The 19,739-nt window shown below is 40.7% G+C and overlaps 1 protein-coding gene across 2 annotated transcripts; it reads right to left on the bottom strand.

The window, feature by feature from the left end:
* Nucleotides 1-1,287: 1,287 nt before the first annotated feature.
* LOC142369105 (uncharacterized) lies at nt 1,288-7,764 on the bottom strand. Of its 2 annotated transcripts, none has more exons than XM_075451361.1 (7): nt 7,463-7,764; nt 5,531-5,661; nt 5,084-5,437; nt 4,648-4,884; nt 4,305-4,529; nt 3,878-3,953; nt 1,288-3,314 (listed from the first exon to the last, which is right to left on the bottom strand). In XM_075451361.1, the coding sequence occupies exons 1-7, from the start codon at nt 7,638-7,640 to the stop codon at nt 2,242-2,244; spliced, it is 2,274 nt and encodes a 757-aa protein (XP_075307476.1). In that variant the 5' UTR covers nt 7,641-7,764; the 3' UTR covers nt 1,288-2,241. The 2 variants fall into 2 exon arrangements, with proteins under 2 accessions (XP_075307476.1, XP_075307477.1); XM_075451362.1 differs by having other exon boundaries at nt 3,878-3,935.
* Nucleotides 7,765-19,739: the final 11,975 nt, after the last annotated feature.

The following is a 19,739-nucleotide window of genomic DNA, read 5'->3' as shown; positions in this document are numbered from 1 at the left end:
GGCACTTCAGCCATGAATAGAGGTGTAGGGAGAGGTAATGGCGGGACTTGAACTTGCAACCCTCTGATCCTAAGTCCGCCTCCCTAACCACCAGGCCACGGCTGCCCAATATTCGCTGTGTAATTTTGCAGAAATTATGATGTCATTTTGTGGTATGAATCAGTGTTATTGTTCACATTATTGTTGGCATTTAAATGTAGGTGCCAGAGAAGAAGGGAGAAACATTGTGATTTTGGTGTAGTACTTTGGAGGATAAGAGGAATGAATTGTACAACAAGACTTTTGTAAGTAGCAGGTAGCCACAAAATAAACCACCGCTGATGACGGCAGACAGGCAGGTTATCAGCAGACAACACAAAAAAATCTAAGACCGAAAGTGCGTCTTAGAACTTGATAATCAAAGTTAATAAAGCATATCAATAATTAACCGTACTGCCGATTTACAATTTCATACAGATGAAAATGTATGCAAATCAAAATAGAATCCAGTTTTTAATGGAAAGTGTTTGCCGGGTGACAGTGGTGAAGCAGAACAGAGGTGCCTGCCAACATCCAAACAAAGCAGGAGGAACAGGTTGCTGTGTATTTTTTTTATAATGAGGTCCCTCTTTGCTTTATAGTAAATTTAAGATAGCTTCCATTTTCTCCTGCAGGGGGTTCATTGTGTGTCCTTACTGGCTTCTTTTAATGTGTTTATTCAGTTCAATTCAGTCAGTGTGATTATTACATCCTAGCCGATTCAATGAAGGTGCAATGGTATGTATAACCTGAGATTCCTCATGTTGTTTGAATCATCTAAAAAGTGACATGTAAAAAGATGACGCTGCACTGTTTGCACAGGTGTGGCAGTAGTCAATTACTTTACCCGATACTAGAGTGGTAAACTGAAGCAGGAAGATTCAAAGGTCTGGACCTCTACACAAGTGGATATAGCGTTATCTTATCACTGAAATTGTAACCTCATCATTCCTTCCCTAAGTAATGATATGGGACTTTATTTACTGCCAAAGCCAAAAGGGGTCAAGTCAGTCAGAAAGCCTGAGAAGGGCCAAATTAGTCCTCCCAGAATCCCCACACCCATGTGTATGGCCCTGTCAAAAGATACGAGCCATCCATGAGCAAACACCTAGACAGTATAGACATGTAAGAACTGTATGCATCAGCACAAGAAGACCATAAATGTAAGAGAATAAATACTAATCACAAATGCACTTTAAAAGAACAAAGGGTTTTATAATGTCTACAAATATAATATGGACAAATGACTCAGGTAATCCCCTCAGGGGCTTTTTAGCATCACATGTTTAATAAGTCCATGAACAAACCACGTTGATACAGATTATATCAGGACACAAAGTGAACTTGAATTGTTATAAAATGTAGTGAGAAGCACATGATACAAAGTAAAGAAAAAGACAGATAATTAATCAGACTTATAAGGTCAATTTTGATTGACTGCAAGAGAAGCTGCTGAGTAACATAATAACTCATTTGTGTAAATGTTCAACACCATCAAATAAACAGAAGATGCAGCTTTAACAGAGACACGCCGTGCTACACAGAGGCGGTGTACCTTAATTCCCCAAAAATAAATCACATTTACGTTAAAATAAAAACAATTGTTTAGGAACTTTGGTATTGCACTTTATTCACCTTCTCTTAACAGAAGCAGAAAGTGTTCAAGGACTCTTAACCCGTAGTGCTGATCAAAGGGAAGTTTACGAAAAAGAGCGGAAAGTAGTAAGACATAGAATAATCAAACTAATTCTTTGCAGCAAGACTCTAATCCCATATGGTTCCTCCATTTGTACTTAAAAGAGCAAAAAAGAAACAAGAGCTTCGATGAAGAATTCCTTCAAGGTTCTGCGCAACATTGACCGGGTACTGGGTAATGGAATGTGCCCCTCTGTGATGGGTGGATTATCATCATTGTTGTTTCTTCTACTTGCTCTTGTTTATCAATGTGATGGCAGCTAAATGACAGAAAAAAAATTCCTATGTCCACAATAAAGTGCATCATATCATTTACTTTAGATTTAGATTTGTTGACTGCATATGGACTCTTGAGTTCCACCGGATCACAAACTATGCATGTTCGGATTGTCCAGGATGGACTGCACTGCTGCAGGATGACTGACTGAATCATTTTTAAAAAAGCAGATGCACAGGTGTTCCCCCGATAAGAGTCAAAGGCACAGAATGAGATGCAAGTAAATGACACATCCGTTAAATCCTATTAAATTACGAAGTTCCCTCCTTCATGACAGCTTCTGCTGCCATTTTCATTGCCTCCATTGGATTTTTTGCTCCCTTTGCTGCATCACGTCCAACAGTACCACCTTTTACTCCTCCAACTACAGCCATGGCTGTTAGTGCCACACCAGCAACAACGGCAGTAGTCAGTGCTACCTCTCCTCCTGCTGCCGCCATTGCTGTTGGCGCCCCCGCTAGAGCCGGTATCTTTTTCGCAGACTTCCATAATTCTGCTGGTCTCACAAAGCTTAGAACATCTTTAACCCTGCTTGCCACACCGAAGAAAGCCCCCAACAAAGCTCCCGTTGCTGCACCTGTCAGGCAGATCATAAAATCATTGAACACATCTGTTTTGGCCTGTTTTCTGACCTCTTCTGGGGTCAAGTTTCCTGATGACTCTCTTATGTGCGCTTCCCGTATCTGTATTTTTCTCTCCACACTCTGCAGAACGTCATTGGTGTAGTAGCGCCCGCTGTTTTCCACGACCATCTTGTCTATTGTTTGAAGTAACGCCTCCAGCTGGAACTGGTTGCTCCTGTAGTTGTTCTGCTGTTTGTTTTTCCAGTTTTCGCTGTCAAAGACATGACACCGGCCGCCACACTTCTTCACCAGATCATTCAATTTCTCATTCTGACTGACAAACTCTTCAATTTTCATCCCTTTGGGGAGCTGGTTGCCGTGAGTGAAGACAATCACGGCGTACTGTAACGCACCTTCTGAGAAATTTTTCAGTATTGTATTTATGACCTCCTGCTCATGCTTTGAGAATTTGTCCACCCTAAGTACAATAAGAAAAGCATGAGGCCCAGGAGCACACTCTGTGATACAACGCATTATCTCAGGCTGCACATCCTCCTCAGACTCGGTGTCAAAAAAACCAGGGGTGTCAATCAAAGTGATGCTGCTTCCATCGATGGCCCTGGTCTCCGCTTGGCATTTCTTGGTCCCAGAGTTGGGAGTATGGTTTACCTCGAAAAGATCTTCTCCAAAAATGGTGTTGCCCAGGTAACTTTTCCCTGATCCAGTTTTCCCCAGCAGGATGAGCCTCTTTGTGGTTGACACTAGAGGAGAATAATGACTCTGATCAGTACATGAGTTTTTTTTTTTTTAAGCAAGCTATTTCCCTTTTACTTTGGAGGAAACAATAGCCATTGCATGAAGTATGCTTTGGTTTAATTCAAGAAGCACTAATAAAAAGACCTGATCCACTACATTATTGCCTTCACATTTAGTAAAAAAAAACAAAGAGCCAGGTTTCCATTCATTAGTAAAGCTAATTTTAAGTGATCTTTATAGAGATGGAAGAAAAGAAAAACGAATCAGGTACAGGCTACGTTGCCAGTGGTTGTAATTCAGTAGAAGTTGTCCTAAGTTGATACAAACCTTGATATGGGAGAAAAAAAAACAACAGCACAAAAGGAATGACTTGAAACGGCTGGCGAGTCACAGCATATTAATCTTTGCCAAGTCGAACGTGATTCACAAAGTTGTTTCAATTCCACCTAATGTGCTGCAAGTCTCCTTTGAAACTTAACAAGAATGTATTGACTTTTCTTTTTAAACCTCTCCATTAACCTTCTCTTACACTCATCTTCTCTCTTGGGTCTCTTAGGGCTACACCCACCTTTGCCTTGATCTTGTTGCTGATAGTCATCGACGAACTCTTTGCATTTCAAAGCTTTCTGAACAGATGTGAAGACCTGGAGAGACAAGAATGTACAGGGTTTAACATCAGTTCCTGGATACAGTCATCTGATAAAGACAGAAACATCACCTGATGTTTAATATAAAAAGCTCTTTCCAACCATAATGCTTATCTACTCAAACGTCGGGTTATGGCCTTTAAAGACAATTTTACACAGTTATTTTAAGGTGTCCCTGATGAAAGATGACCGACTTGAAAACTTGAAAAACTATATTGCACTGCTACGACCTGTGCCGTAGCACAAAAAGAATCCAAATCATCTGGAAACTAACTCTATAATAAGCAAAAAAAAGGACTTTGTAAACTCTTCAGTTGCTAATAATTAGTGGCACCATGCATTAATTACCTCATAAGCCTCGTCATCATTGGGGTATATGACAATGCGGACCAGGAGCGGTGAGCTGCTGGCTCGGCCCTGTTCAAATTTATTAACTTCCTCCAGTAACACCTTGGCTACCACAGTGTCAGGAAAACGAAGGGCAAGCCCAGACCCGAGCACCGGAAAAGCGACAGATCCAAACCCTCTGTTCTCACAGGCAGTCAGGATGTTGCTGATGCCCACTCGCAGCACCTGTAAAAGGTAAACATCTAGAATTCTTCAAGCGCATGCACACAGCTTAATGGAAACACGCCCCACGCACACTGCTCTCACGACAAGAAATTCTCACAGAAACGCCCAGTAATTTCACCTGGACTGAAGATCCATTTTCATCATCATCCCAGCGACAGAGGTTGACGAAGAACACTGCATGAGATGGAAGTCCAGGCAACCCCTCCACCAGCACTGAGTCGCCAGGCATCGATTCATCTCTTTCTTCTGCTCGAAACCTTGAAGTCAGCTGAGGACCGACGATTTCATTCAAAATGTTACCAATTCGGGTAGAGAGAGGATCATGGAGAACCATGGGTGATACCACGGCATCAACCTGAAAGAAGAACAGGACATGTGGTGCAGATTGAACAGCAAATTAGTCAGAAACTGTGTGTTTGCATAGCTTTATAAGAAGGAAATGGTAGATGTGCAGATAGAGAACAGCATGATCTATTTTGAGAGATGCTTCCTGTCACCTGATGATTTAAAATCAGACATCCACACCACTTTAAGTTTTGCAAGGTATTTCTCACCTGTTGGGTCTCGATGGTCCCCTGAACAATCTCTACACAGACTCGGCCTCCAGAGGCTTCAGGAACTGCATCGAACAACTCCTGATCTGGACTCTCCTCACTGTGGTACTCGTAATAGCCATCAAGTGTATCCTTTCCAGTTCCAACGTTACTAATTTCACCAACAGCTCCAGAATTAGCCCTCTCCTCATCTGGGTGAAGGTGGGCAGAGGAGCATTCAGGGGTCAGCTCTTCCTCCTGGTCTTCCTCAGCCTTGGGCCTTTCCTTCGGGGAGGTCGATGGCTGATCGTTAGGTTGTAGCTCACAATCTTCACCATTTGATGAAGCACCTGAGGCAGGAATGGACTGAGGGTCCTGCATCAAAAACACATTCAAATCTTAACAGTTTACTGTTCTCAGTGACTGACATGTGTCAGATCAGAGAAACCTTGACGAAATTGCACTGACCCCTTCTGGAGCTGTGGGGGTGGTGCTGTTAGAGGGGGTGGGAGCTTCCCAGCTGCCCCGGACAGTGAACACCAGGCGACCATCTGCGAGCTCCACAGCATGCTCGGATCTCTTTAGGACTTCCTGCTGATCTAAAACAGAATGTGTCACATTTGTTATTTCAAGAATTAAACATGACCTAAAGAATACATTTATTCTCATGTCATGCTATGCATAACTACCACACAGAGACAAGAATGAAGCTAATCATTTATATGAGCCGCGACAGTTATTCTTTACAATGGCTGCTGTGGATACATGGAGTCATATTTTGGAAACAATTGAAAAATACTGATTTCATTTCCTCTTGGATACTGTCAGACAACATATATTTTGATTCCAAGATATCTGTGACAAAGCTCTTATAAGCCGATCAGCCACAACATTATGACCATTAAGAGGTAAAATGAGTGACACTGCTGATCTTGATCATAAGCAAAGTCCTCCAAGAAAAGAGTCAGTCCACATGTTGCAGCAGCATTCCCCGGCAGCAGCAGCTGGAATAACTGGAGGAAGGAATCAAATAAGGCATCAAAGGTTTTCAAAGCACCTCAGATAACAATCTGTAATTGTTTTGAGAAGCAAGACGCTTTATTTTCAGGACCCCAGCAAACTAGCCGGACTACCTTCATCAACGCCAAAACTCGGCTGGAACTCGGCTCACAGGACGCAGCGGGGGGTAAGAAAATGTTCATAAATGAAATTGCTAATATGGGATGTCATACAGCTTCATGTCAAAAGAGGCGAACTATCCCTTTAACATTCCAGTAACATGGGGCACCCACAGTGTTTTTTTTTCCCACACCCTGACTGGTCAGAGCACTTTTGGCAGCATGAGAAGGACCTACTCCATATTTGGCAGGTGGTTATAATGTTGAGGCTAATCATTGACATTGTGTTCACAGTTATCACCATCCTTTAGGGGCACTGGGTTCACGTTGTTTACCTCATAAACAGGAAATCACTGCCAGTCTGCATTCAAAACTGAGATCATCTCACTTGCATCAGAACTTTACCCGAATGGCAAACTTTTTTTTTTTTTTCTTCCTTCTCTTATCGCATGTAACAATATTGCACTGCGCAAGGCAATGGAAATGGGCACAATAAGATTAACACCATGGGTGTTAACTGCAAATCAACATTCCAAGAATATAGAAATAGGCTACGGTATTTTGTATTTATTTAACTTCACCTAGTCACTCATTGCCTAAAACAGATGGTTGACATTTCTCCGCCTCGGTTTTACATAAGGAAGCACATTCCTGCATGCATCACATCATGTAAACAAGGCCTGTCGACACGCAGGGATGAAATTACTCACAAAAAGTACTCAATTACAGTAACGTGAGTACATGTAATTCGTTACTTTCCACCCCTGATTAATGGAAATTATATTGTTGGCAATAAAAGGAGAAGGAAAATAGAAACGGGAACATTTCATAGGAATAAACACGGGGAGTCAGAAATGATGAAAGAAGTCGAAAACGAAAAGAGACATCAAATCAAATAAAAAAGGATAGATGGCTGAGTAAATAAACAGGGATATCAACACAAAGGTGAATCAATGCAGGTGAAAATCAAATCAATAATTACATGTGACATTAGTTACATATCGACTTTGGTTTCGTTTTCCGCGGAAATTCCCACTTTCTTTAACAGCGCTTCCACACCAGTTTTGACCTGCTTTATGATTTATTGTGCAGTCTCGTTTGCAAATTAAGCACTTAAACTTGGCCCATCCAGTCTTTGTAAAGAGAGTTTTCAAAGAAATGGGACTAATGTACCTACAGTTGGATGGACAGAGTTCCTCTTGGATAAGACGACCCCCGTCATAAAATAATGAAAAGAGCAGATTTAAGTATGAGCAGATAACTGAGCGTATCTTTACTGTACCTTTTTGACATCGGAAAGTTAGACAGTAGACGTTGTCAGCCACAGTCCTCAGTGGAGCGCACTCTCCTCCGCCGGATCTGCGTCGAACACGGAAATACGCTTCCACTTTCTTCACCTGCTGCTCCCCGAGAGGCTTGTGGCACTCGAAGAAAACAGGGTACTGGTGAATATCATCCATCGTCCGCAGGAAAGGGGAAGAAGCCGAACTTCCGCAGAATGCAGCACTTTGTTGAGCGACAGATTTACAGTATCACAGCTCCGTGTCCGTTCCACGCAGAGCTGTGCTGATAAGTGAGAGCAACTGCAAAACAAGCGTCAGCTGATGCTGTGGGTGGGACGGGCTGTGATCCGTCTGTCTGACCTTCATACGCAACACTGATAACCATAACGCGCGAATATTAGGCTACTCTGTCCTTTTTGTTGGATCAAACTCCCTGTAATTCAATAGAAAACTTAAGCATGTCATTTCTTGCAGCAGACCTCTGAAATACTACTTTATATATATATATATATATATATATATATATATATATATATATATATATATATATATATATATAAAAACAAATTTGGATGAATCATGAATTAAAACTGAAATATCGAATTCTCAAATATAAATGAACAAAAAGTCCTGTGCAGATTTAGTCCTCAAACTGATCAATTGAATTTACACCGTTTGATCCAGCAGATGTATTTTATATGTCTTCCAAACAGACAAAACCAGTTACTCCATTCTAGCAGGACTTTTCCAGTGTTCCTTATGTGCAATTATATTTTGTCAAGACTATATATGCTAAAGGTATGGAAGTTGCCTGAAGTGGCATTGGTAAGTGTGTCACATTTTTACAGCAATCAAACATCAGCTTTGTGCTGCTTTCCAAACATACGAGACAATTAAGGCTCCTTAACAAATGATATCAAATCATCATACAAACTGTTGTAGTAGTGGAGTTACTGTCAGACTAATTATCAATCTCTTGGCCGGGGCTACAGAGTGTAAAGGTCGACCAGTGTTGCGTCAGCTGAGACGCCATCTACTCCCTACCTGGGTTTTCATGTGGATGATTCAACTAATACAGACAGGGAAATATTCCCCCATCATTACGCTGCTAAAGACACGGCTTTAATCAACATTTACACTTAAGACTGATATGCGAGTGAATTTTTTGGCCAATTAACGAAAACTCATACGCCGAGTATGCATATTGATTTATTTCTCTTAAAAATGACAATTAGGCCTATGCACATTTTTTAAAAAGTAAAAGGTGGGTTTTTAACACTGATGGTAGATGTGGAAAGGAGAGCCGACTTTTTCTGAGCAGCTGCTTAAAGGGACACTATGTAATAAATTAAGTCATTTATTAGCTCAAATCAACATATTCATTCATAAGTTAGTCCTCATTGGTGTAAAATTATCTCTGTCAACAATCTCACTTATCCTCCTGAGTGAAGAATAACTTGTCTGTATCTACATAGAGCGGGCAAGCTCTATGGAGGCTGCCATGTCCTTCCGGTCTATGAAAAATGACGAAGTGCCGAGAGGGACATAAAGCACTTCGAATCGCGATTTCCCCACCAGGCCTACAAGCAGAAATGACGTCATTGTGACGTCATTTCCGCCAAATGGCTTACAGCCGCTAATGCTAAATAGATTTTATTCCTTGGCACATATGTCTTTGTGTTCATTAGCTTTCTTTTTGTAAGTGCATCATCTTCTTCTTTTTATTATTATTCCTATGCTCCCCTTGGATATCTTCTTTTTGGCGTTATGCTCACATTTGTAAACTGTTATTTTGTTGATTTACTAATAAAGTTTAAAAAAAAAAAAAAAAATGCTAACTAGATTTTATCTCGTAAATGCTCCCACTAATGATGCATTGATTGTTACCAAACTTCTGCCGTAGTACACATAGGCTCTTAACTCACAAAACGAGGCATTAGAAAGTTTGTAAGTTTACCGGGAGTTTATTTACCGCTGCTAATGCTCCTATTGCTAACGCAGGCTAATGCTAACGCTTCGTCGACGTCACTTCCGGTAACTCCCGGAATATGACTAATTGCATTGCTTGCACACCAAAGGAGATGTTATGTTATCTGACATGTTATCTGTCATTTGTATTTATAGTGTTATTGTATGTGTGTTATGTAATCCTTTGTACTGTGTGTTTTGATTTCTTTTTGTTTGTCTGGACCTTGAGTCTGAAGCTATAGCTTCTTGAATCTTGACACATTCCGCCTGCCGTAGTTCAAGAAGTTGCAGCGCACATTTGAAAACGTGAGGCGCTAGAGAGCAAATTCATTCAACTTTGCAAAATAAAATTGCACCACTAGATGGGGGAAGAAATTACATAGTGTCCCTTTAAAACAAATAAGAACTCCAAAAAGTTGGGAACTCAGGGCCATAACACCGTGGGACTGGCTGGAAACCACACTGGAGCATTTAAAATCAAATCAAGCTAATCACTACTGTGGAACACACTCCGTTTGTCTTGCTGAATACTGGGAGTTTGAATGCAGGAGCAGATCAAACTGACGGACCAAAACGGACCGGAACGGACCCAGATTTAGCCAGATACACATTAAGAACTCTTGTAGAAGTCATCTGTTTATAGGGTTGCCAACTCCCCGAAAAATAAATAAGGGACACCTCATTAGAAGGGTCGGCCGAAACCGATTGCCTTCACCCTTCCTGGCCTGGAAACAATTTTTTAACTATTTGACTCGAACCTGAATTGAATTAGATGCATATTTTTGAGTGACATGAACACATGGAAAACAAATTATTATCCAGCAATTCACTTTAATATAAAATAACAAATTAACTGAATAAAATAAGTATCTTTCTTAAAGGAGAAGTTATTTGTTTTTTTTTTACCTGTGTCTTTATTTCACCAATACTTTAAGACGAATGAATGAAAAAATGTTTTTCCCCCTGTTTGAGTAAACGTACTATTGCACTGTTAGCTCATAGTTGCCGTGTTGTTGTTATTTTGTAGCAGAGTGGTGCAAAAAGTCTACATCTCTGTTCATCATTAAGTGGTTTCAGAGTTACATGGTTCTGTAAAAGCATTCAGAAAACAATACAGCAATGTACTGATATTAGAAAATGTAGTTTGTACTTTTAAAAGTAAGTTCTTCAGTACTTTAACTTGAGTAAAATTTTTAGCGACTTTTACTTGTAGTTGAGTAAGATTTGACCATGAGTATCAATACTTTGACTCAATTATTGGAGTTGAGTACTTTGTCTCCCACTGCTTAAAATAGTGTTGGCGTCTGCGTAACTGCCATGTATGCTGCTTTGTTGTCTTCCGCTATCTTCTCAGTAACTCCTCGACCAATGGGATGAGCGTATTCTCGTGTGTGAATATGCTGTCAGCTCATTGGTCACAGAGCAGGACAGGGCCTGGGAAAAATTTACCGTATATTTTCATATAAAGCCCCGTTATTCATTTCCATTGGCATGATACTGCCTATTTTTGGATTCTCACAGTAATACGGGACAAAGTGCGTCCCTTTTCAGTTCAATACGGGACGGATGCTTTTGTTTCTAAATACGGGACGATTCCGTTTTTCAAGGGACGGTTGGCAACCCTATCTGTTTATGTAATATCCAATGATTATAACACCAAATTATTCCATAAAATATGAAAAGTTGTTCAAAATGTTACCTTGGTTTAGGTAACTTTTACTAAAATAAAAGCTTACCTTTTCAACATTCATTACTATTAATTACTGGAAAACATCCATACAAATATCAAAAACACATCAGCAATACCACAACAGTGAAAAAAAAAAAAAGGCATTTAAGGCATTTTATTAGGAACGGGGATTGGAGAAGCTATCCGTTTCTTCCGTGAAATTAATTAATCAAAATGAATCACATTTTAATTGCATATAAATATCTGATTTGACACTGGGTTGGACTGTAAAGCATTCGCCTCCAACGTGTTTAGATAAGGGTGTCAAAGTCGTGTTTTCTAAAATTAATCTTCCACAAAACTCCACATTTATAGGGCATTCGTAGTTAAACAACACGATTATATTATGAATATGTTTAAAAGTTGCCTCGCCGGTCATATTGCGTATTCCGTATTCTCATCGATATGCAGTCCTGAGTTTGAGCAATGCGCGTTCCCGCGACAGGGGATGCAATTCTCGGCAGGCATGCATTTCTCGGCATAACACCTGTTGGCAAGTCTGGAGATTCACTTGAGACGGACAGAGACTGGAAAGTCTGCGGGTCAGTAAGTCCGAGACACAAAAAAATAAAAAATAATGATTGAATAATACTTTAAGATACTCGTCTGCTTAATATACGCTGTCTTTTTTGTGAAAGAGTGATGGAGCAGACAACTTACAGGGCTATCAAGTCTTGTGCAGTTCCCATTTTATGGAAAACACATTTAAACCGTGACCCAAGTCACGACGCTGAAGTTGGCATCCGATTCGCCAGCCTCCGATTATGAATTCATTAAAACCTTTTTCTGATTTGTGAAAATGCAGAACAGGGCCATTTTACTGCATTTTTGGTATTCTGATCACCATAAACTGGGTCCTGTATGGAAACTACATTACTTAGACTGCTCAAATCTGGAAAGAATTATTCTAAAGAGGGTACAGAGTCTTTAAAACACATTTTATTATTTGTGAAAACTTTATTTGGTCATTGAAAATTCAAAAAGTTCATCTGAGCTTTCTTTCTTCTTTTCATTTGGACCATCCAAAACCAGAACCTGTATGAAAAATAATCAAACATAGGTTTAATCATTCATCACGATATAAATGATATCAAACACACTTTAGAATTTGTGAAACCTTTCGTTGTCCCAAAATTCACAGAAGTCCTCGCCTCTCCATGTTCATTTTAATTTCCATGAGGATCTCCTGTCTTTCACTACATAGGAAAAAGAAAAAGTTCATGCATTTTACATCACTAACTACTTACAAGAGTCTTCTTCACTTGTTGACTTTTTTATCTAGAAACAATGACTTCTCTCACCTTTCTTCCATCTCCCCGTGGTCAACCTCTGCCACCGATTCAATCACTTCCAGAGCCTTTATTGTTGCCTGCATCAGACATCCCATAGTCCAACCATTAATATGCCCTATTCTGTATTGGATGCTTTGATGAAATCTGCATCACAAATTTATTGCTGTCATCTCATTAATCTTTCCACTAACATGTGCTATCATTTCAGACCCTGCTTGTCTTCTCCTGCTCCCATCATAGTCATCTTACCTCCCATCTGAGTGCAGACAGGACCTTCTTCATCCCTTTATTAACAATATCTTAAATACTGTACCACAACTTCCTAATTATATCGTCTATCAAACCCGTAGTATTTTGCCATTATGTGTTATGTGCACTGATGAATTGGATATTAAACATTACATTTTGCTGTTAGAGTTAACCCTATACCAGACAAGACAATTTGTGAATGTAAGGTTGATTGATTTTGAGGAGTTTCTTGGCTTTGATGATGCTGAAGAACGTGCTGACCCAATTGATGGAGATTTATGGCAAGCACATATGTTTGAGGATGACGATAACGGCGAGGATGATTTTGAAGGGTTTGAATGTGAGTGGAAGACTGAGAATTACCACCGTAATCGACCGAGAGGTTTCAACCGCACACCAGCGGTGAAAGTCGATTTTACAATTTGCTGTTAGAGTTAACCCTATACCAGACAATTTGTGAATGTAAGGTTGAAATAATATTTACTTAATCAAGATTGTCTTTCTGGAATGTTGAAGATGTCTTTTGGGTTAAACTATTTCTTCATATCTTCAAGTGGTTGCCAGTGAGAAATAAACTTCTTGTTAAGTTGTTGTAATATAGATAGTACAGTGTGTAGTTTGGTCAGTTAAAAATGTGTAGTGTTGTCGTGGCTCCAGAGTAGAGTAAAATAAATTACAACAGGAAAATGGGATACTGTAATGAAGGTTATCTTCATTACTGACTTTTGGTCTTTGAGGTCACATGAGTAGTATTTTTAATAATGTGGCACAAATAAATTGTCAAATGTTTTATTGAATGTGTATATTAACAACAAGTGGGTGTGCAGGTCCTGTGTTGCCCTCAGCGGGGAGTGAGGGGGGACCAGGCCTGTAAAGGGAAACATCCAGTCAGTTAGTAGCCTGAAATGCTCTGTGATAAGGATACATGTAGCTAAAGGATGTGATAATCTGTGAGGTGACTATGCTGTTTGGAATTGTCAATTCTGAAAAACATATATATATATATATATATATACATACATACATACATACATACATACATACATACATACAAGGCTTCATTACCATTCCCCCCAACCCCGTGTGTTCTACTTTTGTGCCGCCTATGTAATGAATTACACAACCAAGCAATGAGAAAAGCTTGTAATTTAGACAGTGACATTGACTTACCTGTTGAGAAGAAAGCAGGCAACCTCAGCATCCATTTGAAAATCTTTCTCCTTCATTTTGCTCTTTCCATCTGGGAAAAGCGACCCAGATCTTTACCCTCTTTTAGTGGATTTGCCGGTCACGTTGCCTTTTCAATTCGCTTTTTTGGCGACGAGGATCCCTTCTCCTGTGGCGTGGCATAACTATGGTCTTCCATTGCGAACAAAAGTGCAGGCCGTTCAGGCTGGTTTATACCAGAGAATGTCTAATGGCGTAGACTGGCTCTGTTTATACCTGCGTGCAAACGTGACATCAAAATGACGTCATTTCCGCTTGCAGGCCTGGCGTTGGGGAAAACGCGATTCGAAGTGCTTTATGTCCCTCTCAGCACTTCGTCGTTTTTCATAGACCGGAAGGACATGGCGGCCTCCATAGAGCTTGCCCGCTCTATGTAGATACAGACAAGTTATTCTTCACTCAGGAGGATAAGTGAGATTGTTGACAGAGATAATTTTACACCAATGAGGACTAATTTATGAATGAATATGTTGATTTGAGCTAATAAATGACTTAATATATTACACAGTGTCCCTTTAAGTGTGGCAGTGAGACACATTGGGCTAAAGGGTGCAGAGCAGTGGAGAGACAGAAACCGTCGGGAAACGGGCAGAGGTTGTGACTGGGGTCCCAAAGAGATTTAAACCCAAAAACATCTAAGCCAGAGCCCGTGAACCTGTGTACAATGCAAGGAAAAAGCAAAAACCTTCACACTCGTCACCCTCATGTAGCACCTTTAAAATCAAATGTTAAATGGAATGATCGACCACCGCGCCCATTCGACCCGTGTACAAAACGCAAACAAGTGGCACAGCTGGTAGGCAAAAAGTGTCTTGTCTGGTGCAAAATGAATGGCAGGAAGACTCAGGCTAGCTTTACACGACAACCATCTGAACACAATCCGCAAAGGGGCGTTGCGTTCCCACCAGGGCTCTAAATTAACACCCGCCAACCCGCCAAATGCGGGTGAAAGTTATTTTTGGCGTGTGGGTCACTCTTGGTTTGGAAATACGATAGACGCCGGTGTTCAGTCGATTTGTCCTACTTGTCGAGAATTGCTACTTTGTGCATGCGCCGAGCCGATTTTCTTTCGTTTTCACGCCCATAATGTTTTGCTACCCTGCGTCTGATTATTTTCTCTTTTGGAAGACATGCAAAGTAATAAAACACTTATCGTATTAACAAGCAGTTAGGTTAACATGCACAAATGGGGTGTCATTCACCATTTGATTTTTGTATTTGGGAAACTTCTGTCTTTATTTAGGTGACTCTGCTCCGTCATGAATGCATTGAGAAGGGGGAGCATTATTTGACAGCGTGTTATTGGTACAAATACAGACGCAAACACTAACTAAATGTGGCGATGGTTGGGACAGCCGGCCGTGAAGAGAAAAGATATGCCTGCCAAAGGAGGGGAGGAGGATGATATTTCGAATATATTGAATCTGGCATGGTGACAGTTTGCGCACACGCCGGCCCCACTTTGTGAGAAAAGGGAAAAATGGAACTGATTTAGATGGATCCGAAGACAGTTCAGAGAGCTCGGACGATGTTTAAGCATTTCACAGTATCCCCCTTATAATTAATCTCTGCACATAGTTTGTGTTTAATTTTGTGCATTATCTGCACTAAAACATGGTTAGAAAGTTGTTAAATATTTCCATTTTTGTAGATTCAGGGTTCACATGAATATAAATCAGTTTTAAAGTTATTTTTTTATGTACAAAAAATGTGACCCTGAATAGTATGTGAGGGTTGAGGAGTAATGAAATGTTAGAATAAGTTTTGTATGTACATAAGTTTAATTATTGTAATTATTTTAATTGGATATACATTCCCAATTTCACTGTAAAATGAATTTAAAGCTTTAGTTAATAAATTGATCAAATTAATTCAGTGGCTCTCATCTTTCTTTTTTGCACGGAAAAATATGTGGCTAGTGGAAATTCTGATTGGCTGGTAACTTCAGAAACTTACTAGCCACATTGGCTGGTGATCAAAAAAGTTAATTTAGAGCCCTGGTTCCCACTTTTTATTTCGCGTTTAGACGAGCGTCTTTGGGTGGAAATCTGCATGCACACGGTGACGCAAAAGTGTGTGAAATTTGATGTAGTATGCATGCCAGGTGGCTAGGTGGTACTGTGAAGCACTGCCATACAACAACACCAAGAGCGCGCGCATGCGTTGAAACTTCCTTCTACTTCTCTCCGTAGTAGCGCGAAATAGGAAATAGCCCACAGTCGTAAACCAGAACATGGCAATTGCCGTAGGTAATTAATTCGCCTTCTCTGTTCTCATATATCTGTAATTACTCGGCTTATTTGCTGAAAGGACTCCTGAATAGCTATCAAAGCAGCTAAGACAACTTGAATGTCTGACTGATGGAAATAATCCGACATGTTTGTCATTGTTAGGCTGTACTGTACATGGTTATGACGTCAACGCGTATGCGAGGATCCCCATCGTGAGCAGCTCAGAGCACACATTTGCGTTTTCAATCCTTTAGACGGGAACACGACGGTGGAGCGTCTTTAAGATTTCCACTCTGGAGGGTGGGTTCATTTTTTTCCGTTTTTAAGCCCCAAAAACGCTGTCGCCGTCTAAACGAAAGGCACATCTGATAAAATATTTTGACGGTTTCACACGAGAGCGTTGTCGTGTAAAGCCGGTCTCAAGCCCTGTGGGACACAGGAGCACAAGTGTCCATCATGGAGTGAGGCATGGAGGACTCAAAACGTACCAGATGCCAGAATCAACCCTATCAGCGACCTGTTAAATGATGATGAACTGCTGGATTTAAGAGCTGCCAACGGCTCAGAAATACCTTTTCAGGGCTGGGTTGGGGTTAGTCCCAGTCTTTGTAATCCAAAAGCTAAAACAACAAGCTCTGATGAGATACTAGTTCCAGCACTAGTGACCAGGGAGACTAGCTGCTTTCGGACAGAGCCGTTCTAAGAACGCAGTTATAGGAACGGTCCTCCTCGAATTCCGTTCTGATAACTGTCCTTCCCCAGCAGAACTGTTTCAGTCTGCATTCGCACATGAGTCGGGACCAGGTCGGGAATGATGCGGTGCACGCAGCCGTCTGCGTCAGCGACAACATGTTACTTTAGCGCCACATTCAACAACAAAACAAAACCCGGTAAAAGTAAGGAGAGAAGAAAAAACACCGCAAAGAAGCTAATATGGAGAGCGGGGAGGCCACCGTGTTCATGGTCTGCATGATGGTGATATTAATCACATCAGGCGTCTAATTTTGAGGCTGGAAGAGCTCACAGAGAGTCAGGAGACGAAGGATCGAGCGCAGTCGATACTTTTTCATTTCATGAAGGAAGAAAGGAGAGCAGAGCGCTGCAGACAAAGGAGACAACGTGTAAGTTTAACTTATTAAACACGCAGTGGTTGTGTCTGTGTCGTATGAGTAAACATTTCAGCCGTGATAGCATGACATGGGGCGTAGCTACCGACCACCACACACCTCCGTCAGATGTGTTCCTATAGAACCATGAAAAGACCCGACCTCAGAGAAGGAGCCAGACATCCCAAGTCTCCCGGAAGTTCCGGGAGTCTCCCTGATATTGATAGTTAATCACGGATGCCCGCGAGTCGGATAAAATATCCCGGATTTTAGACTATGCGAGGGAGTGTCTTTTTTTTTTTCAATGCGAGTAAGACCGTGCAGGCAACACAATAACTCGTGCACCATGCACGTATCGACTGCGCAGGCACGAGAGAGAGAGAAGGGTGTGAGGAGAGGTTGCTTGTGAAATCTGTGCGTATCTGTCCAAAGCGATGCTCTGTTCAACGAGCGTTCAGGGAGACTGCTTGTCAGAGGCCGTGCTGAAACCAATAACGTTCGGTGTGGGAGGGCTTCGATTTACTCTCTGACAATCCCCTAAGTTACCACTCAAAACTGTGCATCCTGCCAAATGGCAGAGGGTGAATCCTCGAGTAAAAAAAACGAAAATATAAGACTCATTTTACAGCAGAATATACTAAAGTGTATCCATGTCTGGTGAAGGTGAAGAATGATGACATTGTGGCGAGGTGCACTGTATGCAATAGTGACTTCAGTATTACTCACGGCGGACTTAATGACTATAAAAGACATGTGGAGGTAGGCTAAGTTGAACGCGCCATCATCTGCATTTTATTTCTGAAGGTTAAATGCTGTTATAAAGTAAAGCAAAACGTATCAAAGACTTATTTAAAGTATAGGCCTATATCTAACTAGCCAGCTACAGTATCTAAATATCTATATCCAGCCTGATAAATAAGCAAGATTAGAGACCCCCAAATAGGCGGGGGGGTTTGATAAGCATCTATCTGAAATTGGTCCTGAGTTCCTGTATTTCCGAATGCGGGAGAAAACGGCCCCGTGGATTAAAAGGTTATAGGAACTGCCAAAGGTTCCTACAGTCCGAAAGCGGCTATTGTTCAAAACCTATAATAGGGTTTAATGCCATTGTGGAGATAATGAGGGAGAGAGAGGACCAGGTTCAGCTAAGTGAAAGAGTAAATCACTAAGACTAGGATCAGGGAAGGCAGTAGCACTGTTAAACCTTATTCAGGGAGCTACGAGTGAGAATGTTATTTACTCTGTCGAAACAGGCCGCACATTTGTTGTAGTTCTAGGAGGACAAATACAGCTGCTCAGTCAAAACGGGATTGATCCACCTGTTAATTTGGACCACTTGACCTGTGAACAACAAGCACTGATTAAACAAGTTCTCTGTGAGGAATCAGGTACATTCGCCAGAAATAAAGATGAAGTTGGATACATCAAAAACTTAAAAATGGACATTAAGTTAACTGATGAAGTCCCAGTAGCCAAAACGTACAATGCTATACCTCGACCCTTGTATGAGTTTGCTATTATATTCTAGAACTACGGGTGTACTGCAAAATTAATGCTTGTGTTGAGGACAACATTTGAATCTGGAATAAGACTTCACTATGTTTATATAGTCAGTTAATTGTACAATTTATTGTGAAAAGTATTATTGCACTCGCAAATAGGTGGCAGTATAAGCTGTGACACTGAGTAGCAAACCTTTCAGAAGAAGAGTGTGTGAAAACGAAAAAGGAAGGAGACGCTCTCGTTCAGTGTGGATGTACGTGAGATGCTAAGATACCTACAGCTTGTTATGTTTTACCTGTCCCACCGGTGAAGTAATAAAACTCTACGTTTTCTACACCACTGAAGTCTTCAATGTGTGCAAGTCGTGTAACATCAACAAACTGCTTGTGCTACAGATTGAAAAAAAGTTTGACCCCTTTGTTAAATGATTCAACATGTTGAAAATGTTTCTCTTGTGCAGGAATGGCAGAGCTGTGCCTGATGTTTTCTTTATTCAGATCTTTTTCTGATTTCTTAGGTAGGCTACTCCTTTTCACCCCATTGTTTCATTTGATTTTTAAAGATTTGTAATGAGGGGATTTTTACTGACTAATATAAGTGTGCCAGTGGTCTGTCTCACTTTAGCAAATCAAGGCAATATTTTCTAAGGATTTCAGAAAAGTCTCATGTGTTTATCTAAAATGTTAAATATCAGGATGAGCAGTAAAAGTCCAAATTTGAAAAAAAAAAAAAAAAAAGAAGATGAATAAATAGTCCCAGGTGGCTTTAGGGAGGTACCTGTAGCTTGGAAGTTACAGTTTGAAATAGTTTCTTATTTTTAATTGGGCTAACAATAATCTCTCCGGTTGGAGGGTATGAACGGGCCGTGCAACCAGAATGACAGGAGATTAGCTGAGTTGGAAAATAGTTTGGCTACTTCTGCATGTAAAGTTACTGTCTCCTTTCTACATCACAGACATTCAGACTGAAAC

This window comes from Odontesthes bonariensis, chromosome 19 (genome assembly GCF_027942865.1).
Source record: "Odontesthes bonariensis isolate fOdoBon6 chromosome 19, fOdoBon6.hap1, whole genome shotgun sequence".
Lineage (NCBI taxonomy): Eukaryota > Metazoa > Chordata > Actinopteri > Atheriniformes > Atherinopsidae > Odontesthes > Odontesthes bonariensis.
Note: the sequence above shows the minus strand (reverse complement) of the source record. Positions and strands in the feature narration are given on the sequence as shown.

Bases quoted from the DNA above. Each gene is read 5' to 3' on its own strand.
- LOC142369105 (XM_075451361.1), bottom strand. From the start codon at position 7,640: ATGGATGATATTCACCAGTACCCTGTTTTCTTCGAGTGCCACAAGCCT. The intron at 4,885-5,083 runs GTGAGAAATACC...TTCTTCTTTCAG, and splicing joins GGACCATCGAGACCCAACAG to GTTGATGCCGTGGTATCACC. The intron at 3,954-4,304 runs GTAATTAATGCA...TTGTCTCTCCAG, and splicing joins ATGATGACGAGGCTTATGAG to GTCTTCACATCTGTTCAGAA.